General features: G+C 40.7%; 2 protein-coding genes across 2 annotated transcripts; both read right to left on the reverse strand.

Moving 5' to 3' along the window:
* Positions 1-263: 263 nt before the first annotated feature.
* On the reverse strand, positions 264-4138 carry sumf2 (sulfatase modifying factor 2). The gene is made up of 9 exons (XM_076277718.1): positions 3996-4138; positions 3671-3818; positions 3480-3594; positions 3344-3388; positions 1785-1935; positions 1648-1703; positions 1437-1521; positions 1194-1335; positions 264-556 (listed from the first exon to the last, which is right to left on the reverse strand). The coding sequence occupies exons 1-9, from the start codon at positions 4048-4050 to the stop codon at positions 457-459; spliced, it is 897 nt and encodes a 298-aa protein (XP_076133833.1). The 5' UTR covers positions 4051-4138; the 3' UTR covers positions 264-456.
* Positions 4139-4948: 810 nt separating this feature from the next.
* cct6a (chaperonin containing TCP1, subunit 6A (zeta 1)) lies at positions 4949-10756 on the reverse strand. The gene is made up of 14 exons (XM_076295529.1): positions 10558-10756; positions 10005-10068; positions 9666-9800; positions 9395-9568; positions 9095-9198; positions 8871-8981; positions 7759-7918; positions 6613-6695; positions 6411-6507; positions 6100-6247; positions 5873-6006; positions 5588-5690; positions 5401-5473; positions 4949-5277 (listed from the first exon to the last, which is right to left on the reverse strand). The coding sequence occupies exons 1-14, from the start codon at positions 10692-10694 to the stop codon at positions 5205-5207; spliced, it is 1596 nt and encodes a 531-aa protein (XP_076151644.1). The 5' UTR covers positions 10695-10756; the 3' UTR covers positions 4949-5204.

Below are 10756 nucleotides of genomic sequence, written 5' to 3' on the forward strand. Positions count from 1 at the left end.
TCTATTCCTGACTATTGCTTGACTGGGTCTTCATCCATCTATGGTATCAACATTCCAATGAATGTTTTTGCAACTTTCTCTGAATGCCTACAATTCTTTTTGAGTAACTAACACACATATTTTAAAAATCACACTATAGGTTTCTGCTACTGGAGCGTTTTGTCTCTGTTATGTAGCCTACAACTGGCAAGTAAGAATGAAACAAAGGCAGCACCTGTAGGCCTACAATCAGTGTTACTGTACCATCAGTACTACCACAAATATACTGCATATAAAATACTTTAATCAATCATGGTTAGTACATTTATATACACATAAAAACAATCTTACCAGAAAACAAAAACAATACAGTTCAAAAATGAAAGATAATACTAACATTTTAGAAATTCAGAAAGAGAAGGTTAGGTCACAATGCAAATCTCCACAGGAGAGAATTGGCTCTGTCCATTTGTCTCCTTATAGCTCAGACTTTGACTTCTTTTTCTTTTGTGGTGAATCATCAGCAGCACATCGGAAACTCAAGTTATCAGAGGCAGAATCTGGAGTGTTACCCATTCTGTAAATGAAATTGTAATACTTTAACAGGTGCATAACTGAAAATGCATAGCTTACTGCATATCTATTTCTCTGACTGATACAATTGTATCCACTTTGTTTTGTTATTTTATTTCTATCTATTTTGTTTATCAATTTTACCTTTATTAAGTTATTTGAAAGGCCATTGTTTTATGATAAGACACCACAGAGGTTATTTCTGCATTGCCTTGTTCTTTTTATGAAGTTTATTGACGCTTACTGCACAGATCTTTGTATTGCAATTTTGCACTAATGCCGCTATAAATAAAGACTGATTGATTGGTTGGTTTTTAGAATAAAAATGGCCAACATTGTTTTAAAAACTAGTAGGGCTGTCATTCAAAACCCTTGCAAAGAAATGGTCATCCAATGGTCACCTATAATGGTTCAATATATCAACTATCTTTCCCAGCATCAGGGAAGTTGCTCAAGCATTATGTTCATGTGTGCAGTCCAAACTGAATGAATTCTATGCTCATTCAGTATTTCTAGTAAACCTAAAAATGTGTACACTGACTTCAATGACATTGTGTAAGGTGAATTCAGTGTGTCTTAGAATAAACCCTTCTTAATCCTTCCAAAATCAACCCTTCAGAGAACAGAAAGTGAGCAATTACCTAGTGGTCACCCGAGCCTTGTGATTGGCTGAGCCATCAGCTGTGTCAATCCAAGAGGCCCCACGCAAAACATACATAACCTGAGCTCCATGAAAGCGTGTGCCTGTCCATTCCCATGCATTCCCAAACATGTCATACAGTCCTTGACAAGAAACACAGAATTGCATAAACTTCCAAACTTATCAACAGAAAGCTTAACATCACAACAAAGTAAATGTAATTATTATTCTCATCAGGGATTACCATAACTATTCTGGGGGATAAATGCATTGACGGGTGAAATGCCATGGTAACCATCTTCAGCTGAATCTCCATCTGGAAATGCCCCCTGAGCAAAACGTCATACATTCTTTCACTCATTCAATACACTGTGCAGTACACAATTACCACATGTGCCAGTTCATGCTTGACTAGCTCGGAAAATCTAGATCCCAGCTTTTACTGAAATACTGACCTGCCATAGGTTGGTTCGATTGATCATGAATTTGTTGCCCCATGGGTAGGCCCTCCCTGAAAAAAAGAGACAACCACATCACTGGAATACTTAAACAAGGGGTCTGCAAACCACTTGCCAAATAAAGCTTTACTCACCATCTAGACCCCCACGAGCAGCAAACTCCCACTCCTCCTCAGTAGGCAGTCGCTTCTTCCTCCATTTGCAATAGGCTTGGGCATCATTCCAGCTTACCTGCACCACGGGGTGCTCCAATCGCTCTTTAATGCCAGAGCCTGGCCCAGCTGGCTGAAACATGGCAACATCAAACAATGGAATGTGCAGACTCAAAAACATTTTCACAGCAAAACAGATAAATAAATGGGGCTCCTTCACTTAAAACAGTGAAAATGTACTGTCACTATTGTTTGTCTATTTTCAGGAAGAAAAAGAAGACAACATACAATAGGGATCCAGCAGCTTTACTGCTTGGACCCCTAGACATTTATCTATAAATTACAGTCTGTCTGTTCGTGGGATTGATTTAAAACATGGCAGGTGTCTTGCTACGGGAACGATTAAGTGCAGTGAACCCTATAGAACACCTTTGGGATGAATTAGAGCGGAGACTGAGAGCCAGGCCTTCTCGTCCAACATTAGTGCACCTCACAATACGCTTCTGGAACAATGGTCAAAAATTCTCATAAACACACTCTTAAACCTTGTGGAAAGCCTTCCCAGAAGAGTTGAAGCTGTTATAGCTGTAAAGGGTGACTGACGCCATATTAAACCCTATAGATTAAGAATGGGATGTCACTTAAGTTCATATGCGAGTCAAGGCAGGTGACCCAATACTTCTGGCAATATAGTGTGTATATCATAAAATATATAGTAAAGGAAGGACACATTGGCTTTTGCTGCTCTACTGTAGCCCCTGTCTCACACAGCACTGTAGGCTCCAGTACCAGAGAGGATAGAAGTGGGACTTTGGCAGAACTGAGTGTAGGCTACACGAGTAAAAAGTTAAGAGAGTGCAAGGATGATTATCATGTCTGACCTCAACAATAAAGACCCCCTGTATGTGGTTTGATTGCATAAAATGATTCCGTGAAATCAACATGTCAATAAACACAGGTATGTAGTGGCTATTCAAAGCGACATAAAAAAAAAATGGTGTGGAATAAACTAGACTTTGAATAAACAAACGACAATTCCGACTGCAATGTCCCAAATTGAATGAGACAACAACAACGAGTGGCAGACAGAGCCTGATGTCACTTAAAGGCTACCAGAGACTGTTTTTGAATTACATCGTTGATGTAATGATGATGCATCATTCCACAAAATGGTTTGCTTCTCTATAATGAAGTTATTCAATAGGTTAAACATATAGCCTTGACTCAAAACAGCTGTTAGGCTTATGCCAATTTGATGTGTAAAAAATGTCACATGCAGCCATGCATAAATTCTGCTCACTGCACATTTATTGTATTAGAATATAATATTCAATATTCATTGAATGCTTAGCTGGGATGATATTTTCCCTATCATCCTATTTTTAAAGCAGGCATACCTGCGAGCATGTAACTGGGCTACAGGTTTTCTACAGGGATAGCATGTTTGAACAGGCACTGCACTAGTAATAAAATATGTTGGAGTTAACTGCAAAAAAAATGAAGATTAGCAACACAAACTAAAGTGTTAAGGATAGACATACCTGTCTCCAAAACACCTTCTCTATAGGTATCCACCAAGGTGCTGACTGTTCAAAAGACACGAGATTGGAGATTTGATCAAAATATTGAAACAGCCAATGCATTTTTACTGGCACTGCATTGTTGTCTTCTACTAACCTCTATTTTCTGCGTGACTTTGTTCTTCATCTCCACAGACACAAAATCCTGAAACACAAAACTCCATCCAAAAGTCTCTGCCTCTGTTTTGTACTTTTGTTCCTTGATGAATTTCCTGTAGACAGAAAATGAATTACCTTTATGGTATTAACACACATGCTTGCAGAATTGACAAATGATACTTTGCCTACCTGAAATCAGAGTTGGTGACTGGATATGTATCCAGTTTAAAAGGTTTCACTGTCACACTTCGGACAGGCGACTCTCCATCTCGTCCATCAGCCGCATTGGTTCCCATTTTGAAACTAGCGCCATGTATGTGTACCATGCCATCATCGTCTGTTGAGGTGTTTCAAAGAATGATCATATCAGTGTTATATAACATTTTTCTTTGTCTGTTGTCTTCTCCATTTAGCTTTAACGTTACGCTGTAGACTTTTCATTCTGTCAGACCCAGAGGTCTTCAGGACAAATCAAAAAAGCTTTTAAAATAGTTTGATGGCTCTTGAACCCTACCTTGAGAACAGGACACAGCACACAGTGACAGAAAGAAAATATTTCCTAATCGCATGGCTTTGACTTGTCCAGGGATGCGTGCAAATCAGGTGCAAATAAGAAGTCATTTAAAAACTTGGCTTCCTCAAAACGCTCTTCTGTGCTCTTCCTGCAGTCAGTCTGCCTCCCGGTGAACTACCGCCACCAAATGGGCTGGAGGCTGCTGCTAGTGGTTGCTGCATGTTAAATGGTTCAAGATTGGGGTGATACTGAGCACTATAATTGAATTATTGAAATATTACAATGACAGAAACTTCAGCAAACATTTTTTTTACAACACAGTTGTAAATTATATAATCTGAAATTGTTTTGACAGGGGCTGATGTCATATAAGGTTAATAGGATGGGATCACACTTCAGACCAGGGTTCCCACTTTGTCAAATGTAAAATTCCATGACATTTCCCTGACAAAAAAACTGAATTTCCATGACTTACTATATAATAGGAATAGTACAATATACCGACCAATGATTTCAGAGCACCCGCATAGCAGTCAAGAATCTTAACTTTTTTAGAGCGGGAGATGAATAAATAGGCATTGAATAAACACAGTTGGGCTGCTCAAGCAAGCCGTAAAGCTAACCAGATATACACCAACTCTGCTGTATATTTGTATTAATGTATTTTGGCAAGTACATAAACTGCTACAGCAAAATTCCCTGATATTCCATGACTTTGCCCCCAAAAAGATACAATTCCTTGACTTTCCAAGACTTCTCTTCAGAATGCCAGACAAGTGTCTGGCTCGTTTGCACCTTGACTACTATGCCGAAACGCCTTAGTGCAAAAGACGTTTGAATAATGCCAAGTGTGAGCTTGTCTTGTCACACAAAGTTAATATTCCATCATTGCACCCCTGAGGTTCTGAATCAATCGTTTCTTATAGATAGGAAATTAAACAAAGACACACAGATCAGCCAAAACATTTTAATGAGTACAAACAAAGACTGACGATGAAGACCATCAACAATCTGAACAATCGGACTTGAGGAGCATACTATTTAGGGAGCGAGGACTCATATGGGGCAAAACATCTTCTACGAATCAACAAAAGCCTTAGTGGTGTGCCTGAGAGTTGGAGGTCTCGTGCAAGCCTTCCAGGATGGTGACACTGCTCATCAACCCTGTAGATGTCATGGTGAAATCAGCAATCTTCTTGAAGAACTTAATCAACCCTTCAGTGAGGACATGCCAGCCCTCATGATTTCATCCACCAACAGAATGTTGCTGGCAATGACCGTACTGTGTGGGAGATAAAAAAATATTTGAAAACATGTTTCTTTACTGTACTTTCCCTAGCCAGCCACATTTCTGGAGAAAGATAAACAGGTGAACACGGGTGTCCTTCGAAAAACAGTGTCTTACCATGAATGAAGGAGCTGTTTCTTGACACTGTAGTTGTCCCAAATACCTGCTTCAGCAGGAACCATAGGCTCACCTAAACATGGAAAAGCACATGGTTCAAAACACATTTTTCACCCCAAAGGTAATAAAGTAGACATCATTTAATTTCATTATAGAGGAAGCACAATTTTAAGGAGCGTAGTCATACCTGTGTTCAAGTCCACCCCGACAATCTCCCCAGATTCTTTATTTTCAGTCTGTAACTTGACCAGAGTCTCCTGTGGGTCATAGCCGGAGTTCTGAGCCAACACCTGAGTACAAAACAGTGTTTGGAGTGCAGTTGGATTAGACAAACAATGACTTTCCTTTATTCATAGGAAAAACTGAAACAGAAAAAAAAAAAGACTCCAACAAGATGGTCATCATAACAGAATTACCATGGACTAGAGTTGGGTCATTTACACCGTGCTAAGACCAAGTGACCCACACATACCTTTGGAATGATTAACAAAGCATCGGCGAAGGCCTGCACCCCAAGCTGAGCTCTGCCCTTCACTCCCCGCTTGTGCTGGACCAGAGCGTCGGCCACCACCACCTCAAACGCCCCGGCCCCTGGCACCACACAGCCTGCAACACACATGGGAGAGACAGCAGGCTCAGAAACGTGGACACATCACTGCAGACGCCTAAGTGCCAACTAAGGGGTCTCGCACATCGTACCGTCTTCAATGGCGTTTTTGACCGCCCGCAGGCCATCGCGCACAGCGTCTTTGATCTGAGTGAGGGTGTGCTTGTTGGGGCCTTTGATCAGGAGTGTCACTGAGCGGGGGTTGCTACAGTCCTCAATGAAGGTGTATTTCTCCTCCCCCTGTCAGTCATGGAAAACAAAAGAAAGAAAAAAAAGCCACATCAGATGCATGTATGGGCAATAAGACTGTTATTGTAGTCATATGAAGGGAAATTAGAGGATAAAGACAATCAACAATTATGCAGAAATGTCTGTATGATAAGGAAAAGTTTGCATAACTAACCAAGGTGTGTTCATAGACGAGACCAGCATTACCCAAACATTCAGGTGTGAGGTCATCCACAGAGTTCATGGCAATTCCACCACAGGCTAAGGTGAGCCTAGGTAAACAAGCAGGTGTGAAGGATGTTTACCTTAGTAAAGTTCACAATTGCAACATTTGATGAAAACATTTGATTCAACTCAACTGAAGTTGAGGCAATTACCTTTCCATATTCCTCCTCTTTGCCCTGCGCAGAGCCACAATTCCTTCTTTTGCCAGAGCATCCAAAGAATATGGATCAATACCCTACAAACCAGAGGAGAGTTAAAGGCACTACAACGGCAGCATAACATGAACGTAAATAGCAAAGTATGATGCACATGTTATCTTTCAGACTGAGGAGGCCCATGAGAACTACATAAGAACCTATTAAGAATGAGGAGATTCGTCATGGTAGCTTGCCGTCACGTGACAATTTGGGAGGCATCAGAGCCGTACACCAAAAAAATAATAAAGTTTGGGTACACAGATTATGTATCTGACAACGAAAAAATAAATGAACAGCAGTCTGCACTGTCTGCAACGCGCAAATTAGCAACATAACCACCACCACGTCGAATTTCATCCGTCGGAAGTTAGCCGTGATAGAGACCTAAACGTCAAGTTTGAGGCATATTAAGAGTTTCTTTGAATCGTTTATGCTTTTTGAAAATGTTTTCTTGTCTAAGCATAATCCTGATTTGTATCCTAGCAAAAACATTGGCAATTAAAGCTAAAGTAAGCCATCTCTTTCTCCCTTGCTCAAACACGTCCCTGTTCCATAAGTTACAGTAGTAGTAAGTCAGTACATAAACTGCCACCAATCGGCATAGAAATGTTTTACATGTTGGGCTTGTGCATAATATTATATATTATATATGCAAGCGTTGAGGGTCCTAAAATCTCTTCCCCCTTTGCTTATGCAGCTCTAAGGTTATGCCGTCGCACTTGTCAAAGTTTGGCAGACATCGACCGCAGCCTCATCTTTTTCCATGTGGGGAAACAAACAAAAAAAGCAACCCATGGCTTCTAAAAGGTTTCCACGACAATCGTGTGACACACTGGAGCAGTTTTTGCACAGAGCAGTGTCTTTCAGGCATCAACTACCTCCACTGCTAACACAAACAATGTGAACACGTTCTGGTGGGTATCCTCTTAAAATGACGGATGTTGTCCTCGGGGGCGGGGCGCTGTGTTGTGACGACGTCTCCTCATTCTCAATATGTGTTCAATATACAAAAGCATCAGCAAAGCTACACTGAATGGCCTCAACTGTTGACTGCATATCATTTCAACAGATCCAAGCTGACTGAACAATGATTTTCAGTACCTTCTGATTGATGACCACAAAGCCTTTGGAAGCATCTGTGCACACTTTGTCCTTGAGGGCAATGATCTTCTTAACACGCTCCTCAATGAACTTCCTCTCAGCTTTGACCAGTTTGTCCCTCTCCTCCGCACTCTTATAGAAGAACCCAGAGTTCACCTCTCTGTGGACACAGAAACACATTAGAACACACATACACACAGACTGCTCCAATCACGCCAAGTGATTGGCTACAACCAGAATGAACATTCTACAAACCACTGTGCATCTTTACAAATGTAGTAAGGTCATCACATTCGTATGTGGAACACTTCAAATTACAGCATCTACACCTACTGTAACTAAGAAAAGTGTAGCTATACGCTTGATTTACGCCACCTATTGCATGTGAGTGAGCATTTCAACAAGATCTTTTTAGGTAATTTGCATAAAATCTTGCAAGTTAAATGGAGTTAAATGCAAGTTAAATGAATTTTGCTATTTGCTTTAAATACACGGAATAGCACCCAATCCACAATGTGACAAAGGTTGATGGCTTATTCACATAATCACTGCACCATTCGCACAATTTCTCTGCCTTTCATTAGAGTTCCCACAGCTGTTCACAACTCCTCACAGGGGTGTCCATTTTAAGTTTGCACAACACAGCTGACGGAAACTAGCCTAGTATAACCAGACCAGAAGATTGGTTCTTGGGTTTTTGGTGATTCAGATATCGCCAAAAGAGACTGACCTATAGAGCAACTTGTAATGCACTCACAGATTTGTCTGGATTCACCCAGGATAATAATAATAATACTCATTATTCTGCTAATGCAGAAGTGTCGGATCATTCACACCAGGAAGACTTGACATTCAACAGTTAAATCTTTTTAAGTCAGTCTTTGGAAAGTGAAAAACAATGTTTCAAGACTTGTAGTGCTGGCTGAGTGCAAAAGTATTTTTCTTACAAAATGTACCTGTTTAGCTTTAGAATACATTGCAAGTCTACATATTGACCCCAATATCTACACACACATCTAGCATCCTGAATATTTACTGCTGGTCTATACATCATGCACATCATCACATTCCAGTCACACTAACTAGAACAGAAACAGAAGCGCTCCACCTACGTTTTCTCATATTCCAATGACACATTACAAGTGAGGATGTAGGCATCTTCCACTCTCTTCTTCATGTCGGGGTGCCTGGCTCCATGATCCAGCACCAACCCCCTGATCAATCTGAACAGAGAGGGGCCACAGAAACATGAATGGCAGATCACTTACCCAAAACACTGTAAAAAAGGAACAATTAAGGCCACCATTTCTGAGACCAATCTGAAAGGTATACTCACACTGTGTCGCTTTCTGTCTTATGCTTCATCTCCATGATCTCGACCATGTAGAGGTCAATCGGCTCATTGGGCTTACGGATAGCCAGCACTGCATCCACCACAGCCTGTTAACAAAACATGAAACCCATTAATATATAATGTGGGCAAACTGAGGAAGTACCAAAGAAGCACCGGGACACAACCATCTAATTTCCAAATGAAACAACATTTTCCCTTGTTTCTTGCTGGTAAGTTGCTAATACCAAGAAATGCTATGGCTGTTACATGCATGTACAAAAGTAGTCTTAAGTTCTGCGTTACCTCAGTAAGAAGATCCGCAAGTTCAGCATGAACCTTTGTCCGAAGGGATGTTCTAGCAACATTGATTAGAGTCTCTCTGTCCATCTCTTTAGTCACCTTCAGCTTATCAAGAACTTCAAGAGCCTTATCTTTAGCAGTTTCAAAGCCTTCTGCAATGATTCTAGGATGGACCCCCTGTTTAGGAACAAACACAAACATGTGAAATATTGGACAGGGGTTAAATACAACTTGAAGTGATTTAATGACACTTTACCTTAAGGGGAGTACTAACCTCAGAGACATAAAGATCTGCCTGTTTCAGGAGTTCACCAATGATAAGCACATTGGAGGTGGTTCCATCACCTGTGATGTCATCTTGAGCTGTTGCGACCTTTGCAATCAGGGATGCTGTGGGATGTTGAATTTGCTATGGAAAAAAGTCCTTTGTTATATTTCACACAGCCTCCACTCAAAGCAGGCCAAACAATTATATTTCTGACAGAATAAGCCTTCAATGGCTAAAGTAAAGAACACCCCTAAGAAGAAATGTAAACACTACACAAACAAAAAGATAGAAAAGATCATTCTACATTAATATTCATTGCATAATAATATAATAAAATATGTTTACCATCTCATGCAGTAGAACATTGCCATCCTTGGTGAGCTTAATGTCTCCTGAACCAGATACAAGCCTAAAAAAAATATAAGGTAAATTTAAGGTGAGGTTGCATTGGCAACACAACGAAACAATTCCAACACTTATTAAGATCGCATTCAGCACACTATTAAAAAATGTCTTCTGTACATTTCAATCTGTACCTTTCAGACGCCCAAGCCTCAATACTATCAATCACTTACGCCCCTTACAGGATTGCTTAGGGACCATCAACTCGCTTAGTAGCTTGATAGCCTGGTAGCCAAAAGAATTAGCAGGCTAGCAAGCTAACTATCTGACAACACAAATGTGACGACTTAAGTTATCCATTAACATTACAAAATAGCAGGTTGCTAAAAGACTAGTCGATCAGTTAATTAAGCCAGTGTCCGAATCATTTATGTTTAGGAAAGGAAATATATTTTATCTTCGTAAGTTTGAGATTAGCGTTAAGCTAGTTGGGCATGCGCTTAAACACAATGGTTCCGGTAGACATGACGGTAGGCATGATGCTCACAGAACTCACATTTTCATGGTCCCCTTTGGTCCCAAATTGCTTTTAAGCACATCTTGAAGTCCCCGAGCGGCACTGATGTTGACAGCAAGAGCTGCTTGTGCCCTGGCTACTTCGGCTTTCGGATTAAGTGCTTTCACAGCAGACATGATGCAGCCGAACACGAGAAACAACGGCGTGCCGGGTGATGCTGGCTGAGGAGAGGGTGGGG

This window comes from Alosa pseudoharengus, unplaced genomic scaffold (assembly GCF_046254945.1).
Source record: "Alosa pseudoharengus isolate Yale_2024_CS ecotype anadromous, Long Island Sound unplaced genomic scaffold, YU_APseudo_1.1 YU_APseudo_1.1_scf_1, whole genome shotgun sequence".
Taxonomy (NCBI): Eukaryota; Metazoa; Chordata; class Actinopteri; order Clupeiformes; family Clupeidae; genus Alosa; species Alosa pseudoharengus.